Genomic DNA, 27,083 nt, shown 5'->3' with positions numbered 1-27,083 from the left:
TCAAGGCTAGACCACGCTCAGCTTCAGTAGACTCACTCGAGTCGTCGCTGAGAAGACCTATCCTAGTTCGCACACGCCGACCTACAGTCGACGTAACACACCGGGGCAATGCGAACCGCCCCAACTGACTCCTTAGAAGCACACGCCAACCTCCTCCCGATTACCCTCCTAATGCAAAAGATATGTCACCGAGCCACAGTCCGACTAGCTTCCCTCCCGCAATCCCATCCGCTATACAAGAAACTCATATGGATAGCTAATCACAATGTCCAAAGCCATCGATCGTCCCTACATAATCTTCTTCACACCTTCCGCATCTTTCCAGGCAACACGGAAACAATCGACCCAGTCAAGACGGCAACAGGACCATTAGGGAAAAGTGTGTATCAAACGAGAATAGCGAAGACAAAACAAGATGCAGTACAGGAGCAGAAAGACCTCAAGGACATCATCCAGATCTTCAGCGACGGCTCCGGTTATTGCGGGGGAATAGGTGCAGCAGCAACTCTAATAAGGAGTGGACAGGACCCACGCACGCTGAGGTACCATCTAGGAAGCGACAAAGACCACACCGTCCACGAAGGAGAACTACTCAGACTCACTCTCGCAGCTCACCTCCTAGCCACAGAACAGAACATCACCTACCCAGCCTCAATTTTAGTAGACAACCAGGCAGCAATCCAAACGGGCGAAGTAATGAACAAGACTGGAAGCGGGTACATCGCGGATCAATTCGAACAACTGACCCACCGGCTAGCCAAACGACGAGAAGCGCAGGGAGACTTCAAACTCACAGTAAGGTGGATACCGGGCCACATCAGTGTTGCAGGGAATGAATTAGCGGACAAAGAAGCCAAAATGGCCGCACAAGGCAGGAACCACAATAGCCCGACATGCCTCCTACCTAAGTACCTAAGAGGACACCAACTCCAATGCAGCACAGCAGCACTCAGAGCAGCCCAGAAAACAAAATCACACGACCAGTGGAAGACGCTCTGGGAGAAATCCCCCCGATACGCCCAAACATGCAACATCAACTCATCCATGCCGTCAGAGAAGTTTGTCAAGCTCGTTGATGGTCTACCAAAGCGCACGTCCAGCCTCTACATTCAATTCCGAACCCAACACATCCCCCTCAATCAGCATCTGCACCGCATCAATAGAAGTGACACGCCCCACTGTCCAATATGCCCCGGCACCAACGAAACGATCCACCACTACCTCTTTGACTGCCCCCAATACCGACATGAGCGACACATCCTCTCAAACGCTTTAAGACGTGATGCTACCTCGTTAGCATACCTCCTCACATCCGACAAAGCAATACCCCACCTCAGCCGCTTCATCAACAGTACCGGACGTTTCAAAACAACCTTTGGTGAGCTGTAAAATATTGAATGATATACTACCATACTCTACACTAGACCTGCACATAACGCCGAACGCTCTCATCCACACACTGAACATAACCAACATAGTCAAAAAATGCACCGACCCATGTACCACCACCACCACCATACGCCATATACCATGTACCATCACCACAAACACCAACCAACCTACTCCACGACAAAAGGAGAGCCGCACCCCCTGCGACACTGTCAACACCATGGAAGGACCAGTAGAAACAAGCACCCCGGATCAGTAGCAAGTCCAGCCCGCCACGACCGACTCAAAATAACCGCAAGCCCACCTCATCTAACCTCATCTACTAACCTTCTTGTTGCAGTCTTCCTTTTGTGCTTACTTGCGTCGTCCTGCCAGACGGCGTGGGGAGTACGTGTTCGAAAACATAGAATGATAGTGCCATACCACCAAAACATATACGAGGGAAAAGCATATGACGAGAAATGTCCAACATAGGGTCTACGACCCCAAAGGACTCAATCTGGTGCAAAAAAAAAAAACACTTCATATCCTTATTTCTAAACCTGTAATTAATGAAACCGCTGATGAATGCACAAATGGAGGCTAACAAATCAAATCAATTGCAAAAACATCTATCTAAGTAACTAGTGTGAAATAATTCAGTTGCGCGCCTTCTTCCTAGTAGACTCAGTCTCATCTAAACTCTCTTTGCTACTCCTTGGACGTTTGGCTTGGCTGATGGAAGATGTGGCCGAAATAGGTGCAGACTGAACAGACGGAGATGGGAAGATGGCAGAAGGGGACTGAAACCAGCCGCTGTTCCTGCTCTTAGCGGTGTTGACAAGGAAACCCGGAGGTTTGTCAATCTGGAACCTATGGGGAGACTTTCCCTGGCTCTTACTACATTTAGTATGTAAGCAGGTATATATGTACCTACTGACACCTGCGGCCTGGTCTTGAGCGGCAACACCTTGAGACTGTTGTGACGCTGTCACACCGACTTTCTCCGACCAACTATTGGTCGAGCCGCAGAGGGGACACTGTGAAGGCACCTCAATGCCCCACGGCTGTGTCTGTGGGTGGGCGCGTGCGTAAGTTGTGATGAAAAGCCTGGGAAAATGGGTGGCGTTATCCCTGGTCATTGATATGATCTTGGAATGTAGTCCAAGGTGGTTGGAGAGGGAGAGCAGAGAGGGAAAGACTTTGTGGAGATCCAGCTGTTCGATGATGACAAGTTCCGCTAGGGCCAGTAGGAAGTTGGTGGCGACCAGCGGCTGGAACCTTTTGGCAGGAAAAATGATAGCGGATGCTACCTTGATGTCCAGGACGGCCTGCTTGAGCTCAACAAATGCGTCCTCATGTGTGTTACAGGGATCTGTAACACCTACTAGAGCCCCAGCTCTTCCCACGCCTGCCCCCGCTCTGCTAGACTCCCCGCGCGGCGGTGCGCCGCCTGCGCCTAGAAAGACAGTGGTCTGGACCGCTACGACCCCGCCCCATGGCGCTATGACCCCGCCTGGCGCTATGACCCCGCCCCTGGCCTAGACGGCCTTGTACCTGTTCCATGGAGGCTGTACGCCTCATGGACACCCTAGATCAGCGCATGCATAACGCATGTCGCTTCATGAAGATCCGGAGCGCGCTTGGCGCTTCCTGTACCTATGCGCAGCTGCCCTTGGCGCAGCATGCTTGATCAGAGGTTAAGCCTCATGTATCTTATCTGAACCTCATGTCTTGCTATCATAGATTTACGATATACTATTGATTACAGACTGAGCTAGAATACTTGTAGTACTTCCCTATAAGTAGACACAGATTATTGTACTTAGACTTTACTTTAATCTACTAGGTTCATCCCCAGAACTTGCTCAACTAAGCCTACCAGCTTCCTTGTGTGAGACCGCACTTCTAAGTCGCCCCCATACGACTTAGCACGTATCTGCTAGCCCTGCATCTCGACGAGCGCCGTCTTACCGAGATCGCCGGAGGAATCCTTGACGTTCCGTCAAGGCTAGACCACGCTCAGCTTCAGTAGACTCACTCGAGTCGTCGCTGAGAAGACCTATCCTAGTTCGCACACGCCGACCTACAGTCGACGTAACAATGTGTGACAATAGAGCCACACACAAGGAGCACCATGTTGGCGGCCTTGAGAAGAGGAAGATAAGGCCAGAATACAGTATATAGTACCTAGATCACCAATTAGCCAAGAACTTGCAGAATAGATGGATACATTACCTGGGTGATGCTCATAGCAATATATCTACCATTTACCTTACCCGTGAACAGCCACCCGCTGTCTTGTTTGGAATGGTTCGAAAAAAATGCAAAAACATGTCCAGCTCGTCCAAGGTGTTGTGTGAGTTGAGTGACACGCGCTTGCTGCGTCTGAGTGTACGTGTCTATCTTCTTGTGTGTTGCGACATCGAAGACAACCTCCAGGTAAGTGTACCCACCATTGGGGAAAAAGTGTTCCAAATAGTGCGACAGGAGGGGGACAGGCATTATCACTTCATCAGTTGCACTGATGATGAAGTGAATGATGGCGACCGGCGTGGAGGCCAACAACGTGCATGATGCGGCCTCAAACTTGCCATTGAGCCGGAGGAAATGAGGAAGGACAGGATGCCCTCCTCTGTCAGGCAAGTTGGCGCTGTAGAATCCCTGTAATCACATTAATAGCATAGTCAAAAGAATTAAAAAAAGTACTTACAAAGTAGGGTGCCGGCTTTCTAAGACTGCACAGAGAATGGCAGGATAGGCAAAGAAACAAGACGTCGACGCCTTGTACAATGTCGACATAGCCGGTGGGGACTTCAATACAGTGACTGCACATAACACGCGGACAAGCGTCGCACTTGTACAATACAATGTCACCTTCGGTGCCGTCATGGCAGATCATACACCACTGACTAAATTAGCTAAGATAGACATTATGAAGGAAGAACTTACTAGGCTGTGGATCTCTGCAGGCAGCTCAGGTGCCGCCGGTCCACTTGGCAATGGATCCTCCACATATGGAATGGGAGAACCAAGGGGAACACTGACTTTGAGGGCAACACCCCCAGCAGCACGCTTCTTGGCAGTGTTCTTCTTGGGTGGCATGAGCTGGGGCTATGAGATGTAGAAGCGGGTACCGGCCGATGGATTCAACAATAAGAAATCGGACTTACAATAATTCGAACATGGGTGTCACATGATTGCGTGAAACCGGCATTGTGCATACAAAAAGAACATGTTCTTTTTGTATGCACAATGCCGGTTTCACGCAATCATGTGACACCCATGTTCGAATTATTGTAAGTCCGATTTCTTATTGTTGAATCCATCATGTCTTTTTGTATGCACAATGCCAGTTTCACGCGATCATGTGACATATGGCATGCGTGCATTGTGGATGAGTCGTGTTTTAAACGCGTCTTGTTTGATCATGTGACCCGTGGCACGCGCGCATTGTGGACAAGTATTTTTTGTATTTTAAACACGTCTTGTTTGATCATGTGACCCGTGACACGCGCGCAGGACAAGTCTTTTTTTGTATTTTAAACGCGTCTTGTTTGATCATGTGATTACATGAAACCGGCATTGTGCGAATACAAACACAATCAAATATTGCGGCATATAGTGAGCAGGTAACACATTCCCACGGTTGAATTTCTTGTACCGCTCACTCACCATTGCTCACCATGTGCATCCTCACTCCTCACCACACTTCAGTGCTCATCCCATTAGCCACTTACACAGTCTGCAGCTGTGTAAGTGGCTTATGGGTCACTGAGCATTCTACACTTCAAGGTAGATGTCTTCTTTTCTCGCGTTCCTTGCTGAATATGTTCTTTTCTACAGGTTATATCCTCTCAGGTGAGTCTTCTGTTAAGTTATGCGGCGCTTACCTTCTTTCTTTTTGATAGGATTCCTTCATCATCCGCCTCTTTACTCCACTCATTCACCAAGGTTTGTCTTATCTTGACGTCTCCTGCGCTGACTATTTGTCTATAGTATTTTATTATCATCCGTCCACTCTCTCACCAAGGTCCGTGTTCTTTTGAGCTCTCCTGCGCTTACCGTCTGTCTTCAGCATTTCACTCATTCGTTCTCCTTCAAGTTATGTGCCCTCTCAGGTCTGTTTTATCTAGAGCTTGCCTGCACTTACCATTTTCCTTTTTTTTAGTGTTTTATTGCCATGCGCAATATCTGCATGGGTCTTTGGGGCTGGGGGAGGTATAGTGTCCACACTGGTGCGCCTATCCTCCTCCAATATTTTCATGGGTCTTTGGGGCTGGAGGGAGGTATAGTGTCCACACTGGTGTGCCTATCCTCCTCCACCATTTACTTGGGGTATGGTGCTCAATGTGCGCCTAAATTCGCTTCCTCAACAAGGTAGTTTCATTTGTATTCCCTTAGCAAACACTGACCACCGTTCATGCAGGTATTATTATATGGCGCCAATATCTAATAAAAGGACGGTTTTGATTATATTTGACTTTACAGGTACTGACCAACGTTTACAGATTGTACCTACTTTTATATGTACTGTAGTTAGCAGTACAAGACCGTTGTGGAGAGGGCCCCTCCACAGCAGCCTTGTATTGGCAGAATTTTTTCACTTATTACTATTTTAAAATGCACAACATGTCTCAGTAGTTTTACCATTATAAAATCACATGCTCCGCTTTGAAATAAAATCACGTGACTTGTATTAGAAACCATATGTGCCGCTTTGGAATAAAATCATGTGACTTGTATACTCAGCGCCCCATATAAGTCTTTGGAGACTTATGCATATCTGTTACCAACAAGTTTGCAAGATTTGCTTTGATTCAAAACGTTTGATTTGATTTGGAGGACATTTTTGTTTCATTGATAGTTGAGCCATCGAGGAACCTAGTTACCTGAGCTTATGTGAGCGTAGATGGCCAAATATAAAAATTCAAAATTCAAAAGCCCGTATGCAACTGCCTAGCAGCCCGCCTTTCTTGTTCAGAGTGCAATTGGGGACAAACCTCCAGTGCGCCCTAAGTGTTGCTTCAACAGCTGTACAGTAACTCCCCATATTTCATCACATATGCACTTCACTGAAACTTTTGTTCTGTAACCTTTACAACCGCCACCCCTCTTCATCCTTGTGACTCACAAGTAAAGCTCCCCCATTTCATCACGTATGCACTTCACCGAACAAAACTCCATTCTTCTGTCCTTGACTCCTTGCCTCACATTATATTCTAACTCACAAGTAAAGCTCCCCCATTTCATTGCGCGTACGCACTTCACCAAACAATGACAGTGGTGAAGGTTATAGAAGAATGAAGCTTTGTTCGGTGAAGTGCATACACGATGAAATGGGGGAGCTTTACTTGTGAGTTTTGTTCAGTGAACAGCCATCCCTCTTCATCTTCTAAACTCACAAGTAAATGTCCCCCATTTCATCTTCACCGAACAAAACCTCATTCTTCCGTAATCTATGCACTACATAGTACAAAACTCCATTTATTATTACCCATCTTTTCATTGTTTTATTGTTCAGATCACCGCCATTCTTCAGTGCTTCAGTAACACCTTGACCCATTTTACAGGAACCGGCAGGCCCAGAGTACCCTCTTCTAATGTTCGACAGAATTATGTAATTATCCATGGGGATTCTCCATTAGGCTACATTAATGTGTGACATGTTGGCATGTTCATTTACACTTCCGACGTGACAGATTTGAAAATTTCCATCCACTCCGACTTACAATGGGGGATCCTGTAGCTTTACTAGCCAAAAGGCTCAGTAGCCGCGTTGATGAACTCCTGTGTGATTCCTCACCATTTGAATTGTTCACACAGAACAACATTGACAAAAAATTACTACAGAGAGCCAAGTAAGCAATTTCTAAGTTGTTTTTCTGCGCCACTCAACAGCCGTAATTTAAGGACCAGATTGTGGAATCAGTGGCAGAACATTCTACTGTCTGCTAGTGGCGATAGTGATACTAATCCGACGATCATTACTGATATTGAAATTTCCAGGGCTGCAGTAATCATTGCTTATGCAGCAGTTAATAGTTGTACGTCTTTATTTGATTTTTCGACTGTACCCGAATTTGAATATTTGACTGCAGTACAAACAGATTGGGATGTTGATCGATTTTTGGACTCTGCTAAAGCCTCCCGAAATACAAAACAAAGAAAGAAACTAGCCAAGTATTTCAAAGCTTCTTCATTTGGTCACATAACCGAGCCCACCACATTGGTTGATAAGCATGGAAGAATCCTAGCTTGGTATCTCCCCAAGATCCTGATGCCCGACCTGAATGGTACAGCTCTCACAAATATGAAAACCCTATTTTAAACTGTTTATAATCTAGGAACACATCAACGAGTCCATCAAGATACTCAGACCTGTCCTTGATCACTCTTGCCTAAGCCAACAGGAACAGGCAAAACAGCCTTGGCGTTCACAAGGCTTTGTCATACCCTCTGGCGGAGGAGAATTTGGAGCAGGACGGGTGACTATGTGCCCCGGTGGTTTCATGCAACGTCATGAAGTGAGATTTTTTTCATATCCGATTCACAAGACAAAAGTAACTCAATTGAGTTAGTGGCTTCAAGATCTTTTAATCAATCAACTTCTCTGTCGTCACCCATAGTTCAATATTGGTTGTCTGAAATCACAGCAACCGAACAATTCTGGTCCGCTATCACCAGTATTATTGCACCCCATCAGTATCTTGCGGCATGCAATGTATTTCTAGCCTGAAGCAAGCGGTCAAGACTTTCAATCCAGTTGTTTGGCCCTCAGATTTTTCTGGAATTGAGGTGATTGTCAACCAGGAGACACCGTATCATCGCGATCCAGGAGCATCACCATCATTTTATGACCTTTTGGTGAGCCTCGGAAAAGATCACCAGGCTATATTGGATCTGCCTGACGTGGGTGCCGAGCTACAATATGACCCTGGGAGCCATGGTGTTACAAGTAACAATTGTCACGTGGCCCACCTATCATTTTCCCTTCATCCCTTGCCCTCACCATCTACCGGCTCGTCCTCCTTTACCCGACTTTCCATTGACCAGATCATCGGGATTGTTCCCATCCCTCGCATCGCCCGCCTCTATGCACGTGCACGCACGTTCCTCCCTTGATTCGACCACCAATGTGGTCCCGCACCTATGACTTGGTCTGACTCACGCCACCAATGTGGCTTTCCCTTTCTGTTACCTTCTGACTGGCGGATTCCTGCACGTTGTATTCTTACCGTTGGTCCGTTCCAACGTTTCTCGGTCTCATTCCACATTCAACCATCCATCACTAATCCAGCTCTGTTGCCAACACACCTATACCATTCTCGTTTCCCCTTTACCCTTACCTACTGTGGCAGTAGCCTTGCCCTTAACCCTCTTCACTTAGTATAAGTAGTTGGTCACCCTGTACTAGATTCTCTAACTTGAATCTACTCAATCTTCCCTGGAACATACTTCTCTCTGAACGCCCCTTTGGCTTCAGTCTCTAGTATCTTTTCTTAGTTGCTCATCGCGACTAAGTCTATCTCGATCGACCTCATTGTTCTGACAAGACTGTCCTTACTTTGAGCGACTTCATAGACACCTGTCTTAGAAGTCACGTGACACGCGCGTACTGTGATCACTGCCGACTTGTCGTCGCCAGTCTCACTTGCTATAACCGGATCCTTCCGGTTACGTCACGAACGTTAGCGGACGACGCCCCTCTTAGGGCTCCACATAACAGATCTATTTGAGTGCGTAACACATGGTTTACATTTGTGGTAAGGTACTGGAGCATGGGGTCCCAAGGTGGCATGATGGGGAGAGGATCGTAATCGCCCACTTTGTCAAGGACAAAGTTCATGATAGGCAGAGTATTCCTAGACCGATGTTTCCAACGGACTTGGAATTTCTCATCAAAGTGGGGGCAGGTAAAGGAGGAAAACCTGTTAGTAGGAAGAAGGGCAGAAAGAATGGGTTGAACAGGGGAGAGTCCAGAGGTAGTAAGTAGAGACAGTTATTCATTTGTGATAGCCGAGATTTTTGGATTTGATTAGACAAATTTTGACTATACACTTCGTTTCACATTATCATTCCTTGGTTGAAACATCATGTCTGGGCAGAAAAAAAATCGTCTTAAGGCTGTTTCTTATTCTTTCAAACACAGAGGTAGCCTATCCAAAAAGAAAGACCTGGACATAGACTATGTTGCCTACAAGCCTACCAGAGACAAGAGGGGAAAGTCCTCATGGGTCGAATCCTGTGCAGATCCACTGTATGAAACATCGATGGACCCTTCCTCCCCCAGCAGCCCAAGGAAACGAATGAAAGAGAACCATGCAGAATTTGTGGATGTCGAAGCCTCTCAGGAAAGTTTGGGTGACTTCATTCTGGACACAGAGGATGGTCACCAACCAAGAAAAACAAAGGTGTGTCTAGTAGTTTCCTAACTCGCTGATAAAAGTTTTCTCATGCATGCTATAGACACAAAACAACTTCATAGCAGAATATCTTCATTATTGAGATGTATATCTAGATATAATTCTAGATTCAGAACAATTCACCTGTGCAGGGATCTGCGAGACATGTCAGAGTGCTGAGGCCACATTCAATTGTGTAACCTGTGCTGGTGACCATGGGTGGTGTCGTCCTTGCTTGATCAGATCGCATCAGTCATTACCTTTCCACAAAATTCAACTTTGGAACAACATGTGCTTCCAGGACGTCACTCTTGCTGACCAAGGATTCATATGGTACTTAGGCCATGGAGGAGAGCCTTGCCCTTCATATGGAGCTTCGAAAATTCACGGGGATCAAGATGGGAAAGTAGATGATATTACAGAGACAGGCCCCTTACCTCAAGATACCACCCCTGTGACTATTGTACATTCATCAGGAGTGTTCACACACAACGTATTGTGGTGTCATTGCCAAGGATCCGATCCTCAGCACCTGCAGCTCCTGAGAGCACAGCTATTTCCTGCCAGCTCCACACGGCCCAGGACTGTTTTCACCTTCGAAGTACTGGATCATTTTCTCATTGACGCCTTGGAATGCAAGACTTCAGCCAGGAGCTTCTTTGAGAAACTTACAAGGTTGACAAATAATGCATTTCCAGATACTGTCCCAGTGAGTGAGAAATCTATATTTGTAGTTCAAAATTCCAATGGCATCTGTAGGATCGTTATCGTGAACTCATGAGAGTATCTCGACTGTGGAGAGACTTGAAGAACCGTAAATGGTTTGGATTTGGCCATAATATGAAATCAGGACCTGGCCCAGGAGATCTTGCCCTTTTCTGCCCTTCATGTCCTCAGCCAGGAATCAACATGCCTCTTGATTGGGAGCAGAAGTATGAAAGGCAAGTCAATTATTATTACTGGTGCAGCGAAATCATAGCTAGACAGTGGCCGGTTGGTTGCTACGTGTTGTATACACTCATGGCTGTTGAGCAAGGTGAACTCTGGCCAGTACACATTGTACATAGGCCAGTAATGCTGCAGGCTGGACATATGTGTGTATTTACCCTGGCCAGTACACCTGGTACAGTGGCCAGTACAGATCTTGGCCAGGTTTTTCCTAAACCTGGCCAGCCAATAGCTAGCCAACATATGTGTGGTGCTGGCCGAGGTCAAATAGCAGCAGAGGATGCTGGCCAGTACTGATTGTACAGCTAGTGCAGGTAGTCCAGCTGGCTGTCACCATTGTGCTACGATACTATGTGCCTTGTAAAGTGCACTCTGGCCAGACTGTCTTGGTTATGAAGAACTCTCCAAAGAATTATTATGGTTCAATAATGCTAATTTTGGATGTTCAACACAGGTGGCTTGTCATGAAGAGATTTGTGGTAGATGGAAATTTTACTGCTCAGCACATGAACATGAGACAGCTGAAAGAGGACATCTTCCTCTCAGATGGTTTAGGTTATATGGTCACAGAGGGAGAATATCAAGCTCACTTGGCCTCAGCTACAGAGAGTAGGAAGGTGAGTTGGGTTGTGTTCATTTTACAAGTATGCTGAACAAGTTGGAAGAGGTCTACTTGTAGCAACCATCGTGCAGTCAATGCAGCAAATACAAACCGAGGCAACCTCAGAACTACAGGGGTGGGGGCCACTGCTTGTGCAAGGCATGGATGTTTCATTCCCCACTCTGTAGTAGACTTTCAAAAGGGCGAATGGCAAGTCTTATTTAATATACTACTGATTGACTGACTTGATGACAAAATCACTTCAAGCCACATGAATATAGATTACTCCATATGCAATGCTATTAAGCATGCTGCAAGAGGAATCAATGACTCCCTGGTAATTTATGATGTGGGCTGCCAGTGGAGTCTTCATTTTTCAGAACGTGTCAACAACTGCTCTAGCTTGACCCTCCCTGATGACACAGAGATTGTGGTTGCAGTGGGAAAATTTCATCCCAGCGCTCACAAGCTTGCTTGTTTTCCTAGATACAGCCTGAACTTTATTGTAGGAGCTGGGCAGGTTGATGGGGAAATTCTAGAGACACTCTGGGCTCCCTTCAATAAGATTTCTCCAACAGCACGTTCTATGAGCCAAGCCCACCGTCAAGAAATCCTTGATGATCACATGCGTAACTCAAATTGGAAAAAACATGTCCAAATTGGTGAGTGCCTATATTTGGAATCAATTAAAAATCAGTCAAACGGCACATACAGTTAAGACGCTCTTGCAAAAGTACAAATGTGCCAATAAGGGCATCGATGACACTAAGGTGCCATTCCAAGAGCTCACACATTCCTTGGAAGTCAGTAAAGTCTCCTCATGGGAGAAAGATGAAAAACGAGCTATGGAACAATGTGGAGAGCATCTTGACATATACCAACTACAAATAGATAAAGGTGAGTTGTTCCTAGGTTCTTTTCATTTTCACATGCTGTTCATTCTGATGCGGTGATTGGAAGCCCCAACAATGGCAGAAATTCGGCTAAAATTAACCAAAACAGAATATGCTAATACTAGCAAACGAGGATTGATATCTTTACTCACCAGTGGTATCAATTTGGAGAATGCTCAGTATGTCATTATATCACCTTCATTTAAGGTACATCTCAATTTTGCTTTAGGGATGCTTTGAGGGGAGATATTCGAAAGCTTCCCAAAGATGCATCTGCCACTCAAAAGGCAGTAGTTGAAGAAAAACGACAAAAACTGGCAGCAAGGATCTCAAAATTTCATGAAATGGCTGATGCCATGACAGAAGGCATTGAAGTTGACACAGGTATGGAGCACATGGATGACGTCAGATTTTGTACTGCAGATATGGAGGAAGAAGAGAGGGAAGCAGCAGATCCCAAAGTGACTTCTGAAGAAATCTGTGAAGAAGTTGTTGCAGAAGCCATGCGGATCTGGATGCCATCATCAATACCTCACGACAATGCTTTAGCCCTTGGCCTAGGTTCTCTACAAGCCGAAGAACTGCAGTTACGGCAGGGTCAGGCAAATGATTGCTTGGAAAAGTTATGGCAGGCTCTCGGCCACAAAGCCATAATTTACCGTCAACATTTTAGAAGTGCAGATTCCACATGGGTGGGTACCAGGTCAAAGCAAGAAGCTCGATCGATCAGTGTGTTCAAAGCTATCAGAGGGCCAGGAATGCACTGCAGAGACTAGGAGTAGATGAAGATACTCTGAAGAATGTTTATCAAGAGATTCAGCCGAGTCAGCTTAATGTGAACAAGGAAGTCACTGAGGAGAACAGATATGGGCAGGGATCAGACAGACTAGCTTGGTTTTGGAGGGTGAACAATGGTCATGATTCTCCTGAAGATGTATGGATGGATGAATGTGAGTCATGTTTCATATTCATTCATTATTACATGACAAGTATCAGTCTATAGGCTAAATTGGTTGAAAGCTAAGGCTCAATGGCAAAGGTGGGAGGAGGAGTTGAGTTTGGTTCAACATGAGATGGGGTGGACAGTGGGTTGGTTTAGATACAAGAAGGAAGAATGGGAACGAAGATACCATGAAGCCACAAAGCATGGTCATCAAGCCTATGCACAACGACAGGTGCTCCTGTGGGGAAGGTTCTTAGTGAATGCAGAAAATTCATCCAAGGACAAAATGGTTGTAGTCACTTAACAGTTGTATTCCTAGACTATTCTAACTGAAGTATGTGGCAGGAATATAATAGACATGGTGTACTGATGGTCCAACCGGACTGATTTTCCTTATGTAGACATCGGTCAGAACACCTTCTACAGCATACTGTACCCAATTACATGGTGTACTGATGGTCCAGCTGGACTGCTTTTCCTCATGTAGACATCGGCCAGAACACCTTCTACAACATACTGTACCCAATTACATGGTGTACTGATGGTCCGGCCAGACTGCTTTTCCTCATATAGACATCGGCCAGAACACCTTCTACAGCATACTGTACCCAATTACATGGTGTACTGATGGTCCGGCCAGACTGCTTTGCCTCATGTAGACATTGGCCAGAACACCTTCTACAGCATACTGTATCCAATTACATGGTGTACTGATGGTCCAGCCGGACTGATTTTCCTTATGTAGACATCGGCCAGAACACCTTCTACAGCTCATACTGTACTGTATTTTTGCTTGTATTATTCTAATTATAATAGTAAAAAACAAGTCTGATTGGCAAGCTAGTTGTTTTTTTTATTTATGTGCAAGTCGGCCAGGATGATATCTACAACTTATAGTCCTAATATAGTATTTCTTGCCTTAAAAGTGGTAGGGTAGCTCTTGGACACCACCTTCAACTTGCATGCTTACTATGTGCAATTGTCTCATACACACATCACTCAAACTTCAATGCGAAGGGAATGTGGAGCAGAAGCTGATAGTGAAGCTAGATTCAACACAGTTGGGACGCCAGAAGTAAGTTTTACAATGTTTGAGGTCCCTCGATCCTAGGACAATGTGCCGAGCAAGACTTGAAGCTAAAATTCTCCGGAGAACGACGAACCTTGTTTCCCAGCGCGCAAGAATAAAGTTATATCATACTGTGAATTTTGCTGCTCACCTTTGTAAATTCTTGAAGTTTGTCTGCTATATGTCAGTTGCGAATCTGTGTGAAGAAGCTATATTGATGTGCTTCCTCAGCAGGCTATCATCAGCGAACCGGTGAACATATTAAAATGTTATATTTAACTATATATTGCTAACAATCACAACAATTACCATAAATCTGGTGGGGGGGATTACTTGGAGATATATGAGCTTCCGAAGGAAAGACAGGTTTGAAAATCAACCAGCTGAGCTATCCTACCCTCGATGCACCGTCTTATGTGCAAAACAGCCTATAAGTTAAATATTTGGCACAAGCTAATGAAATGGATTATGGATTTATACTAGTCTACCAACAAAAGATGTGACACTCTCTGTTGCAGTGATACTAATCCTTGATTCTCACAAACGCATAATTTAGTACCAGACTCGAAATATCTCAGGAGAAAGCTTGTCCTGCCCTCAATACCATTTTATACGTGAATTAGTCCATCAGTGAAATGTTGGACATGAGTCAATGAAGCGGATTATAGATTTAACAAATAAAAGATGTGACAATCTCTATTGAAATGACACGAATACTCGATTCTCACAAATGCATGATTTAGTACCAGACTCGAAATACTGCCGGAGAAATCTTCTACCGCCCAACCCTTCGGAGACTGATATCGGGGCACATGGTTTTCGCATTGCTGTCGCGGAGCAAGTCGGGACATTCCGATCAACATTGGGAAATGCAAATAATATGCTCAACTGACATTACAAATCCAAACAATCGACAGGGACATAACAATCCATGTCTTTCGAGGACATGACGTACATTGGGGTGTTGCCCAGACACACAACATGTTTGAATGTTCTCAGCAGGTACATCACAATCTATTGCATGCAAATTGAAGTGCAGGATCATGGAGTGTCAAAGGGACAGCAAGGTACGTCTGGTGTTTGCTTTAGCAGATTCACTGTGTCATCGCTCAGACACACGACATGTTTGAATGTTCTCAGCAGGTACATCATAATCTATTGCATGCACGCTGAAGTGCAGGATCATGGAGTTTTGAAGATGAAGTGAAGGGCAGGATTTTTGAGGAAATGACGAGATATGTTCATGAATTTTGATTTCTAAGCAAATGTATTTTCATACTCCAATGTCTCCCGCAGTTTTTTCATCTACCCAATGCATCTGTCGTGTTTAGTTCTGTCAATCGAACCTATTTAGTTCAAGGCTGTAGTCGACCTTTTTAAGTGGGGGAATTTTATATCAAGAAGTTTCGATGATTGATCACCATGCCACGTAACATACTCTCGTTCGCGCAGTTGTCACTACGATTGTTTAAAAAGCAAATGTTCTTGCCGCCTGAACTGCATTGGATGTTTTAATAGATCAATTAGCACTTAACATGTTGAATAGTATAACATTATGTTGTCAACCAATCCTCTTTAGTTTGAAGATTGTGGGTGACTTCCTCAATCAAGGGTATTGCAATTGGAACACTTTCGACGACTAAATACCAAGCCACGCAACATATTTTTGTTTGCGCAGTCGTTACTACAGTTGTGTGAAAAGCGAACCTCCCTGCCGTTTGGCAGCATTAGACACTGCAATAAATGTAGTATTGATTGGTATGTTGAACAGTATAAATGCTGCTGGAAATCATCCATCATAAAATTTGCAATTAATTAATTATTGTAAACATAAACAAATTAGATTAATACGGACAGTACTCAACTATGATGCGTTAGCAGGCAAAGGAACGAGAATGACAAACAGAGAATAGCAAGAAGAGGGAAGACAAAAAAAGATTTACTCTGAGTCAAAGGTGGCATCCTCCAGCATCCTCCTCTGTTCGGCTAGTGCGTTGACGGACATGTGGGATACAACCTCTGGCATCAGGTCCTGGCGATGATTGGTTCCAAAAAATTTTCTAAACAGCACTGTTAATTATTGGTACTTGCTGAGCAGTGACAAAATCCTTACCTGGTCCACCATTCCAGGAGGGGAGCTTATCTACCCTATGTTTCGTGACAGGACCAGGGACAACCTCAAAATAGTCCACGATGTTATTCCAGAATACCTCATAATCAAAATCGCCGTCCACGGTGCACCAAGATGAAACACACGATAAAGCAAAACGAACCTACCACTAAGGTTAGACGCCAGAGATCGAATAGTGCATAATGACATTTACTACTCACTTGACAAACAATGTAAGCGATGGCACGAGGTGTCACCTTCTTCATGTTGATGATGGAGGCCACACATGTTTTAACTTTTGCCTGATCTGATTTCCGCCGAGCACACCTATTATTTTCAAGGATATCGGCACCATCACCATCTCTGTCAGCTTCCTTTGCAGAGGAAGGAGACGTAAAGATGGCTTTGAAAGCCTAGAGTGCTGCCATGAGAAGTTATGACTACATTCCAAAGCCACTGTGACTCACCAGAACCAGAAGCTTCAATTTTAAAAAACCCTCCTCGAGTTTATCGCGGTCGACTTTATAATTCTCGTACATGAACACCGGCCACGAATTTTCCGAGACAATATAATCCATTGTTCTGTTGCGAATACTGGCCTTGATGCTGGCCCAGTATCAGTGTCCTGTGATACTCGAGAAAGGCTGATACTTACCGGTTTTGATCCCAGTCCCATTCGGCAGGACAAAGTAGCTTCCCACAAATGTCACTCGTAAAGCCGCGTGAATGTTTATCGTCAGGCTTGATCAAAGGAGATGGGCGAAATTCTTGGTTGACCCAGGCAGCAACAAGCTCCTCGAGACTGGAGGTATCATCACCACACGCTGCATCTGCTCCTTTCTTAAGCTATAGAACAAGCAGCATCAGCACGCAGCATGAATGTTTTGCAAATGACACGCCAGACCTTTTTTAACATATCTTCACTTTCTTTGTGCTCAAGTTGCCCGAGCTTCTCGTGCAGCCATGGTAGTGTTTGTGCGAGTTCAATGTATCCAGACTGCATGCGATCTTGTCTGTGTAATCAGATTAAAAGTACGGTATAAAACAAAAAGTCGAGGACTTACTCCAGCGTGGCCTCTGAGTCATCCATGAGACGCAAACTCTCGTACCTGCGATCATTCTCAGCGACCAAGTCCTCTAAGCTAGAGTACAAGACGACCATGCGGCGAATTGCCCTGCCTTGTGCAACGTAGTAGGTTGTCTTTCTTTACGGATAGATTAACACTAGCCCAAGTATGCAAGACAGTATGCTTACCTCTGCTTGGTCCCTCTCTCCTGTCGCAGCGTCTCGAGCTCATCTTCTAAGGCAGCAATGTGGCGCTTTGCCCTCACATTGGTAGAGGTAGGGATGGGCTGAGAGGGATCCACGTGTACCGGAAACTGGGATTGGTCGGGAGGTAATTCGCCAGACTCGGACCCGGACTCGGAAGAGTGAGGAGTCAAGTCGGGAGATGTGGTGGCCATAGTGGGGACTCAGAGTGAGAGAAGAGTACGAGGTGAAGGGAACAAGTAAAAGAGCTAGGTGAAATGAGACAGGAGAAAAGAGCGAGATGGGTGAGATAAGAGAGATGGGAGAAAAGAACGAGATGGGAGAAAAGAGTGAAGTGGGGGATAGAGGAGATGGCTGTGAAGCTGAAGGTTTTTATATGTATGTTCGGGGCTTGTTGACATATTGGCCTGTTGAGTAGATTCCTAATGAGGTATTTACTATAGTTGGCATAAAACAGCGGAATAATACACGTACTTTTGTGTATCATATACTCTTTATAAAATGCAAATCAACATTACACCTACCGCGACTGGTTGGTGACTGGAATCCCCCCATGAGCGCAGTCTGAACTGTTTGTGACAGAATCTCTCCCATAAGAATCTCTAGTGCACTACCGGTTCTTGAATCTGAGGCTCCCAAGGTATACATCACCCATGGTCACGGATACAGACACTGGAAGGTAGGCGGACATCCTCAATCTCGCCATTCATGAATCTACATCATGATCACAAGTTTGAAATAGTCGATATACTTGCATTTGACGATGGACGCACCTACTAGGAACGTCCAGGATGCAGCTGACATACTTGTTGTTGTGCAGCAGTAGCACATCAAATATTCGTACTTGTCATGTACGTCGGGCCATTCCTTGAGCAGCGATCCCAGAGTCACTCTGAACACCTCCAGTTGTGATCACAGAGCAAAAGTCCAATAATATTGAAATGTGCACCTGTCGCACATTTTGATTGGAATAAATGAGAATACCAAGTGTGACCAGACCCATTATCATATACCGCTTCTTCCGCGCAGCCTTTGACGATCCCTCAATAATCTCCATCTTCTCCATCTTCTCAACACCTCCTTGAATCTTACTAAGTGCCTCTGTCACGCGCGCCTCGACATACAATTTACCAAGTCCGGCTACTCCAAACACCTGTAATGATGCAGTTAATTCAGAACAGGTCAAACCACAAGCAACTTTTGGCACCTCCGGATACAAACAAGACCTGACGCAAGCTCGTTCATGTGGCCAGAGATGGAAGTGTGAGGAACGACGGAGAGAGGAGTGAAATGCTGTGAGTAAGAGAACCAGGTCGGCGGGAATGTGAAGAAGACTTGAACGGTTTGGCTGACAAATCATTTTTGCAGCTTACTAAGTAAACAGAGTTGCAAGATGTTTGCAATATGTTCTTAAAATCTACAGGAATTTGAACAAGAGAAAGAGCAAATAATAGATTGGTGCTCTACCATAGCACTGATAGGTACTTCTGGTTAAGCAACATCCTGCACACCAGGCTCAACTTCTAGTACAGATATCAACCACCCAGAACCACCCGCACGGTGGTTCTTCCTCAATAGCATACCATCACCAGCGCAGGCTGTCTGATAACCTTGAGTAAATAATATGATCCGCGCTTGACTGGGCCTCGTATACATGATAATGTATCCGCATAAGTTGCAGGCGAACTTCGCCACAGAACCATTGTCAGAAAGCGAAGGGGAAATGCGCTTCCATTGATGGAGACACTTGCAGCCTGAGCATTGAAGGGGTAGTGCGTTGCCCCATGGTCGCTGGTTCTTGTCGAAGAAGGTATAGGTCGACACGATGATGGAAGCCTTGTCATCGATGTGCATTACCCCCTTGTTGTATTCAACAATTGTTGGTAGGCGACGGCGAAGAGCATTCATAACATGAATGTGAATGATAGAGGCGTGCATTGTGAGCCGAGGACACACAGCAAGGAGACTTGTCATGACCTCTTGCACCAGGAAGCCTTCGACGAGGATGCGCTCAACATAGGCAGCTATAAATGGCATAGTAAGACAGACATGCAACCCTTCAGCACCGAATGCGAATGCATTTGCGATGTCATAACTGTAGAAAAATCAGCAAGGACTGAGGCTCACAGGTAGTAGTATCTAAACTCACTGTTTAACACAAGTCGTGAAACTCTTGAATGACTCAGTTTCGTGTACCATATGCCCACAAACCAGCATCCATAGTGTGGCACCCTTGAGTATCTCATCCAAGCCAGCAACGAAAATCCCGGCAAAAAACTGTCGAGAATGAATACACAAAATCAAAAGCAAATGACAACTTACATTGTCGACCATATAGGCAACAGGAGTAGGCTTTGCGATTTTAATCCTCCCCTTTCTCATGGAAATCGCACTCTTGTAACCTCCCCAGATATCACCTCGTGTAGTTTCTGAGTGCGTCAGGATAAAGACTTCGACACGATCAAATTCCGTTCATCCTAATTCAGCTACGAGTTTCTCCATCGACCTTTCATGTGTCTTGCATTTCTGGGTCATCCCGATGTCAAAAATAACTTCGTGATAGTGCAAGTCTTCTGCAGGGAGGTATGCTTGCAATAAAGCTTGCATAATTCTTGCAGGCAAGCCGGAAGGGTTGACTCCATTTATAACGAAGTTGAGAATAAGTATTGGAGCGGTGCATATCTCTGATCGACTAGTCAGCTCAATGCAGGCATTGACAGAGATAGGTGTTGACAGTGCCGGGCTCCCTTGAGTGTCCTCAAAGCCCTAGTTATGACAAGATAAGTTGGAAAATTGAAACATCATCAGAAAAATTAGCTTACAAAATACAGTGTGATGACACTTTGGGAAGCACACTTATTTTGAACTTTGTGACATATGGGGCAAATGAAAGTGATGTGATCGCACATGACAATCTTCTGTGCCTCCTTCTGGACGGAAATACAATGTTCACATACAACACGTGGGCAAGACGAATATTCATACAAGATTGCGGCTCCATCCCAGCAAAAGATACACCACTGAACGATCCAGAGTTGATACTCAGTAGCAGTGTCACGGTGAAAGCCCCACTAGCAAGCACTTACGAGGTTCCATCTTTTAGGCTTCAGCCTTGTCAAGGCACCCTTTGTCCTCGGTGATGCTCTGCTAGTACTAGACCCCAGGAAGACATTGTTTGCGAAGGCACACTGGGTGTTTTTTTCAAGTGACAACTTGAAGGTGCCACACTTTGCTGGTCCTCCTACAGTCTTGCCAGCGGTCTGTTGTGTACGGGCCATAGTGGAAGTTGAATCAACAGATAGGCTAGCCTGAAGAGTACGAAGTAGAAATTAGCGATGATACGACATTAGTATATAGTAAGAGGAAATTGATACCACGATTCAGAGTATCAGTGACTCAGACACTCCGTGACCTTCAAATAATCACCAATTCGGGGTAGTACCATGTAGGCGAGTTTACAATAGCAGGGCGGACAAATTTATGCATAGTCCCGTTTCACTATAATATTTTGTCTACGAATTCTGCCTTTATCATCCTCAAGAGCTACTGCTACTACCAGTAAGTGGGGACAAGCTAAAGTTTCCATGATTTCGCATCCGCACACTGGAGCGACTCGAGGACGTGCCTTCCACAATGAGCTGCTTCTCGAACATTTTGACGACTATACTATGTCGAGGAGTGAAACACTTTGTAAGGTACAAGAATGGTCTCCTACCTGGGCGAGTCTATTAAATGCCTTCAAAGTTTCGAATGACTATCCCATCCGATGGCTCAGTACTAGTAGATACAGATACACCTAGAACAAGATGAATTCAAAGTAACATCGCAAATTGTGCATCCCTTTGTCTGTTTAATAAATAAAGGGAAAGTGTTGTCTTTACCTCTTGAGGCATGAATACACTTTTGCTTTGCTTCTCGTCAGTTGCTTGCTCGGTCACAATACGCTCGTCTTCGATGGGTCTCGGAGATTCATGACAATCACACATTGATATCAATGACCTTGGCAACAGTATGCTTAACTGTAAGACCTTTCTAGATGATTCAAAGCTCAATTCCGTGCTATACCTCGACAGTTTGAAAGGCTACTACATACCATTGATGACTTCATATGAATGTCGGTTATTTGCAGGCTCATCATGAAACATCAGAAGTCATCGACATCAACAATGAGCGAGGCTCCGTTCGAGGCCAACACTGAGCCAATGTTTAATGAGGACGATGAACACCTGCGTTTCAGTTGCACTAGCAAGAACATCAATAATAACGGCCTTTTGCTTCCACCTGTAGTACTCACGGAAGTTAGAGTGCTCATTCCCCGCCCAGGCTGACAATTGACGACTGTGATCTTTCTTTCGTCACTGTCGGTCGTTGTGAGTATATCTTCGCGGAAATTAGTGATATGATCACCTAAGGAATAAAAATGTGGTTAGTGGCCAATTCCCAACGCATACTAACAATGACAGTTTAGGGCACAAGGTATAAGACACTGTAATGGGGCATGGTAGTGTACCTACTTACATCGATCACATGGCCGACCAGTGTTTTAGCCTGTAGGCTGTGATCTAAACACTCACTGAGTAGACGAGTCAGTATAGGCTCACTCCATAATTGGCTTGCGTCATGAGCAACGCAATAACAGACTGCGGCGAATGGACATCTGCGAGAGATGAAGTGATTTCCAAGATAGTAAGGCCCCGGTGATACTACTACGTACCGTTGCTGTAATACATATGTCGATCTTAGAAGTGACTTGTTTTGGTCCCGTCACTGTCACGGTGCACTTGCATTTTAACCTGCCGCTAGCTTGATATTAGTGGCTACCTTAGGAAATACCAAGTCCATCAGCAATCGGGCGTAATAGTACTATGTGCTTCAGGTACGCATCACCTTATACCATCATCAGCGACCGCCGCAGTATCAAGTTTGTCTTCGAGAAGGCTTAGGTAGGTCATATCCTCTGAGTTGGACATTCCAAAAATGCGCGAGGTATGTCCATGAAAGCCCTCATCAGTTCTCTCAGGCTAGCATCCACCGTGACTGACCCACATGACGGCAGAGTCTGTAGCAAAAAAAGGTCACGCATTCATAAGACTTATAGGATCAGATGTGAGTGGAGCACTGCTACAATTGTTGAAGTTGACTATTGAATATTGAGAGGGCAAATGGACGTTGTTAAAATTGAGTGACTGTAGCAAGCGGCACTGAGAATCATGATTATATGATCAGTACGGAATATAACTTGGTGCATGTATAACATTTATTGAAATACTAGTCCCCTGTATTGCCACACCCCCAGTGAGCAAAATAAGCAAAATACACAATGTGACTAGTAGAGCTATATGAAACAACCTGATTCAGCAAGAATATGAGCAATGAAGTCAAAAAAGAGGGACAACCAATATCCTCAAGCAAAATATCAATGTTACCCTAGCATGTTAACCAACCCACAGGCTTGTATTCCAGCATGACATAACTGGCCTTTTCAACTTTCATCGCCCAATCATCAACTTCTCATTGGAGAATTTGCAGAAGTTGAGTGTACTGCCGCACTCGGTTCTGTGCTGCAGCGTAACTTGCATAAACTGTATCAATAGTGTAACGAGTAAATAGTTCATTTGCATGTTCGTCATCCTGGATATCAACTTCGTCAAGCATGATCTGACACATGCTAAATCAGTGCTGGCACAAACTTATGCAACAGTATGACTCGCACCAAATACGACTGCAACTCTCGTAGGCGACCTGACATTTCTCTCTTTGAAAAAATAGAATCTCCATGCATGGTAAGGGAACTTGGAGAGTCGGAGGGAGTCAACAATGGTGACGTATTAGTGTGAGAAGGACCAGGTGTTATCAAGGTCGATGAGGAGGTTGTTTCTAACGACATGTTTAAGTAGTACGGGTTGAAACGAGTTAAAACTTAGCATCAAATGACCAAGAATATTTGATGAACAACTTGAATCGGAGCCATGCGGTATTTCAAATGTTCCATTAGAGGAAATTACCTTTAGAGGCCGGTTCCTTCAGACAGGTGTGACTCACTAATTATATCATAAATTTCCACCTTTAAGTTGATGAGTCCAAAAGTCTAGAGTGAAACTTGGATGCGTATCTCTCGACCACCTTGGGTCGGTTTGTGTTTTATATTTCTGCTTCTGATGGATGCCGTATCCTTACTATGCTGCAATGCAACGGGTTGTTCGTGGGCGAAGGACACAGATGCTCGTGGACTTAGTAGGCATCATGCTACATGCAAGCACTATCAGAGGGTTAGCACGCTGTAGGGATTCATTTCTGGCTGGGCTTGCAGAGACTGTTTTTACCTTAGTGTTATGTTTGCACTTTTGTAGCTTACATAATCAAGTTACCTTTTCACCAGTTCTACTATGAGTCTGAGTATTCAGCAAGTTTCTATCATATTTCCTCTTCTCTGAGCCTTGAGCCTGGTCCAGAAACCCTTTAGGGTCGCATAGCAGCTAGGTTCTGCAAGACCCAACATTGTTCAGACTCACCATCTGAATTGTTGTACCTTCAACTGGAGCCCACCGCGAGGGTTTCTTGTGTTTCTAGGCTCTTCCAGCTCTCCAATCATCCCCCAAATTCGCCTATTATCCTACCACAGTCATTCCTTATCAGCTTCTCCCATATTCCCAAGTTTTCAGCATCTTGTCCTCCTCCCCAGCGCATTGATAAGCGTTTTTCTCACGCGTTTTTCGAGCGGATCTCTCGCAAACTTAGGGTCGTATTCCCCACGTCCGTCCGGTCATTTTGAGCCCTGGCTCATCGAATTTGGAGCAGTAGTTGTGGAGTTATCGAGTTTTTGGTGTTTTTGAGAAGTTGAGGGGAGATAAGGGTTTTCTGGGTGCTCAAAGGCCTGTCTCTTTTAGCTCTTTTGGCCATTTACCATCCTTCAGTGGCTCTGTCCATTGCCCCAATCTGCTTCTTGATAGGACCAGCCCTTGTTGCCCTGCACCATACCCCTTCCTCCTCCTCCCTCTTGCACCTCCGCACTTTTTCGCACTTTCACCAGCCCATTTCGCATTGGAACCCCCTCGACCCTATACCCGTTTTGAAGCCCCCGTTCATGGCTTTCATTCGCGCCCATCAGCGCCACGATCCGACACGCCGTTCGCCCACCATTCGCGTTTTCCGTCGCCCCCCATTTTATCGCACCTTTTCCACCATTTTATCTATATCTCCTCACCCTTTGATCGCGCACCTATCGACCCTATACTCATTCTAACCGCATTCGCCGCCGCTTTCCATCCGTCCGCTCCGCTTCCAGATACGTCTGCGCGTTCCTCCGCAATCCGCACTTCTCGCGTTTCCCTCCATTTTCCACCATTTCCTTCATTTCTCACCCAGTTCTCCACCAATCCTAGTCGACCCTATACTCATTTCGAAGCCCTCGTTCGCCTCTTTCTATCCGTCTACTCCCCATCGTCACCCATGCAACCATCATCGCGTTTTTTATCACTTTATCGTCGCTGCTCCTCCAGTACTCAAAGCAAAGTCTGGAGATTATCGTTTTATTGCATTGCCTGACCCTCACTCACTGGCGCAGTTTACCTGGCATACGCGTCAAGGAAACAAAAGGTGTTTGAGGACCCCCAGGTTAGTTTTCTTAGTTTAGCTTAGCTTTGGTTTGCATAGGTAGATGACTGGGGACAGTCATGATTCAAAGTTCCCATGAGATGTAGGGATTCATTTCTGGCTGGGCTTGCAGAGACTGTTTTTACCTTAGTGTTATGTTTGCACTTTTGTAGCTTACATAATCAAGTTACCTTTTCACCAGTTCTACTATGAGTCTGAGTATTCAGCAAGTTTCTATCATATTTCCTCTTCTCTGAGCCTTGAGCCTGGTCCAGAAACCCTTTAGGGTCGCATAGCAGCTAGGTTCTGCAAGACCCAACATTGTTCAGACTCACCATCTGAATTGTTGTACCTTCAACGCTAGCTACAGAGAAAAGGCGGCAGCAGGCAAAAGACTTTATTTCAACATCAGGGAAATCATCGACCTCTTACCGGCCATCGCAACTACTTGCTGTAAGTACTAATCTGTGATATTGGTCGCTGAGAACTCTGATATAGACTTATTGAAACAGCCACTCGAACCAATCCAATTCACAAAGGACCAAAACCCAAAACCCATAGCCTCTTGCGAACACCAGGTACCTACTAGTACTAAGTCTATGAATCCAGCTAGCAGTACCACGCATGTCAGTGCCTCAGGTGTTACTATATCACAGGATGCAGATTTCGAGATGGAGGATGCCATTGAAGAAAACCATGGAATTCCAGGTATGCGTCTTTATTAACTTTGTCTATTGTCATACATAGTACTCATGGATCACCAGCACACCCTGGGCATCATCCCTCGTGACGTATGTTTGTACCAAGGAATTTTGAAGATATTCTACTTCCCGATGAAGATATGAATTCTCCCGTGAATGATCCGTCTATTGTGACCGGGACTCAGAAACCATTGCAACATAGGATCCAGTGAGTCCTTTTGACACTACATGATACTCTTCACACAGCCTTTAACATGATCGGACTCTCTCGACTATATCCTCGGCATCCTTCATTCGAACCGGATCAATTTGTTCCATCTTTGCTGCTAGCCAGATCCTCTCCCATAATTACCGACGTGCACGATGCTCAAGGACCTGATCCATTTCCTGGAGTTTCTGAACCACCTTATCCCTTTGCTAACATGACTGTCTATTGTCTTATGACATGGATGAACTCTGGTAGCCACCAGAAGTCACAAGCTGAAGTAATGCGACTCGTTAAAGATGTGATTTTAGCAGAGGATTTTGACCCAAAGGATCTGGATGGATTTTCTGTCAGGAGGTGTTTGCGTGCACTGGACAACGATGGAGGCAAGGGGACAGTCACTTTTCCTGATGATTGGGTTGAGACAGATGTTCACATTGATATTCCTACAAAGTCGAAGGATAATTAACCCAGACCATTTAACATCGCGGGATTTCATTATCGACCACTTGTAGCTGTCATTCATGCTGCATTTGCCGATATTCAAGCCAACGCATATCATATTTCTCCTTTCAAGCGCTTATGGAAGGATCCTCTGGACAATCATGAAGAACACATTTTCGACGAGCTCTATACCTCTGACACCTGGCTAGAAGCTCAGGACGACCTCCAGAAGCAGCCGAAAGAACGTGGTTGCACCCTCGAACGTGTTGTCGCCGGACTCATGTTATTCTCTGATGCAACTCACCTTGCAAATTTCGGAACGGCTAAAGCCTGGCCTCTTTAATTATACTTCGGAAATTTGAGCAAGTATGTACGTTCAGCACCCACATCTGGTGCATGCCATCTTGCGGGATTTTTGCCTTCGGTATGTCGCTTACTTACTATATCTTGTGACCCTATCAATGGACATCCTTTTCAAGCTTCCAGACCGTGTCAAGGATATTTTGAGCAATCTACCTGGGATATCGAAAAGC

The 27,083-nt window shown here is 45.2% G+C and overlaps 7 protein-coding genes across 7 annotated transcripts; 4 read left to right on the top strand and 3 right to left on the bottom strand.

The window, feature by feature from the left end:
• Nucleotides 1–5,054: 5,054 nt before the first annotated feature.
• F5147DRAFT_652580 (uncharacterized protein) lies at nucleotides 5,055–5,824 on the top strand (the record flags this gene model as incomplete). Its single annotated transcript, XM_041433647.1, has 7 exons — nucleotides 5,055–5,123; nucleotides 5,215–5,229; nucleotides 5,280–5,322; nucleotides 5,368–5,401; nucleotides 5,447–5,489; nucleotides 5,540–5,674; nucleotides 5,798–5,824. The coding sequence occupies 7 exons, from the start codon at nucleotides 5,055–5,057 to the stop codon at nucleotides 5,822–5,824; spliced, it is 366 nt and encodes a 121-aa protein (XP_041293248.1).
• A 2,315-nt stretch (nucleotides 5,825–8,139) lies between these two features.
• Nucleotides 8,140–8,307, top strand: F5147DRAFT_549710 (uncharacterized protein; the record flags this gene model as incomplete). The annotated part of the gene is made up of 1 exon (XM_041430390.1): nucleotides 8,140–8,307. A coding segment is annotated over one exon (168 nt), but the record flags the coding sequence as incomplete, so codon positions are not given.
• Nucleotides 8,308–9,464: 1,157 nt separating this feature from the next.
• F5147DRAFT_652579 (uncharacterized protein) lies at nucleotides 9,465–13,462 on the top strand (the record flags this gene model as incomplete). The annotated part of the gene is made up of 12 exons (XM_041433646.1): nucleotides 9,465–9,782; nucleotides 9,902–9,940; nucleotides 10,075–10,482; nucleotides 10,533–10,867; nucleotides 10,889–11,011; nucleotides 11,176–11,338; nucleotides 11,630–11,984; nucleotides 12,037–12,219; nucleotides 12,283–12,394; nucleotides 12,445–12,944; nucleotides 13,028–13,165; nucleotides 13,206–13,462. The coding sequence occupies 12 exons, from the start codon at nucleotides 9,465–9,467 to the stop codon at nucleotides 13,460–13,462; spliced, it is 2,931 nt and encodes a 976-aa protein (XP_041293246.1).
• A 2,704-nt stretch (nucleotides 13,463–16,166) lies between these two features.
• F5147DRAFT_652578 (uncharacterized protein) lies at nucleotides 16,167–17,801 on the bottom strand (the record flags this gene model as incomplete). The annotated part of the gene is made up of 8 exons (XM_041433645.1): nucleotides 16,167–16,297; nucleotides 16,341–16,500; nucleotides 16,559–16,750; nucleotides 16,805–16,943; nucleotides 16,993–17,183; nucleotides 17,242–17,350; nucleotides 17,402–17,542; nucleotides 17,593–17,801. 8 exons carry the CDS (start codon nucleotides 17,799–17,801, stop codon nucleotides 16,167–16,169), a joined length of 1,272 nt encoding a protein of 423 aa, XP_041293245.1.
• A 653-nt stretch (nucleotides 17,802–18,454) lies between these two features.
• Nucleotides 18,455–19,989, bottom strand: F5147DRAFT_773337 (uncharacterized protein; the record flags this gene model as incomplete). The annotated part of the gene is made up of 5 exons (XM_041441457.1): nucleotides 18,455–18,760; nucleotides 18,829–18,955; nucleotides 19,295–19,702; nucleotides 19,757–19,884; nucleotides 19,930–19,989. 5 exons carry the CDS (start codon nucleotides 19,987–19,989, stop codon nucleotides 18,455–18,457), a joined length of 1,029 nt encoding a protein of 342 aa, XP_041293244.1.
• A 3,129-nt stretch (nucleotides 19,990–23,118) lies between these two features.
• Nucleotides 23,119–23,494, bottom strand: F5147DRAFT_773336 (uncharacterized protein; the record flags this gene model as incomplete). The annotated part of the gene is made up of 2 exons (XM_041441456.1): nucleotides 23,119–23,265; nucleotides 23,321–23,494. The coding sequence occupies 2 exons, from the start codon at nucleotides 23,492–23,494 to the stop codon at nucleotides 23,119–23,121; spliced, it is 321 nt and encodes a 106-aa protein (XP_041293243.1).
• A 499-nt stretch (nucleotides 23,495–23,993) lies between these two features.
• On the top strand, nucleotides 23,994–26,893 carry F5147DRAFT_773335 (uncharacterized protein; the record flags this gene model as incomplete). Its single annotated transcript, XM_041441455.1, has 6 exons — nucleotides 23,994–24,014; nucleotides 24,071–24,349; nucleotides 24,409–25,072; nucleotides 25,565–25,653; nucleotides 25,713–25,908; nucleotides 26,622–26,893. 6 exons carry the CDS (start codon nucleotides 23,994–23,996, stop codon nucleotides 26,891–26,893), a joined length of 1,521 nt encoding a protein of 506 aa, XP_041293242.1.
• Nucleotides 26,894–27,083: the final 190 nt, after the last annotated feature.

Source organism: Suillus discolor (genome assembly GCF_016758755.1).
Source record: "Suillus discolor strain FC423 chromosome Unknown F5147scaffold_25, whole genome shotgun sequence".
NCBI lineage: Eukaryota > Fungi > Basidiomycota > Agaricomycetes > Boletales > Suillaceae > Suillus > Suillus discolor.
The sequence above is the reverse complement of the archived record's forward strand: the minus strand, read 5'-3'. Positions and strand labels throughout refer to the sequence as shown.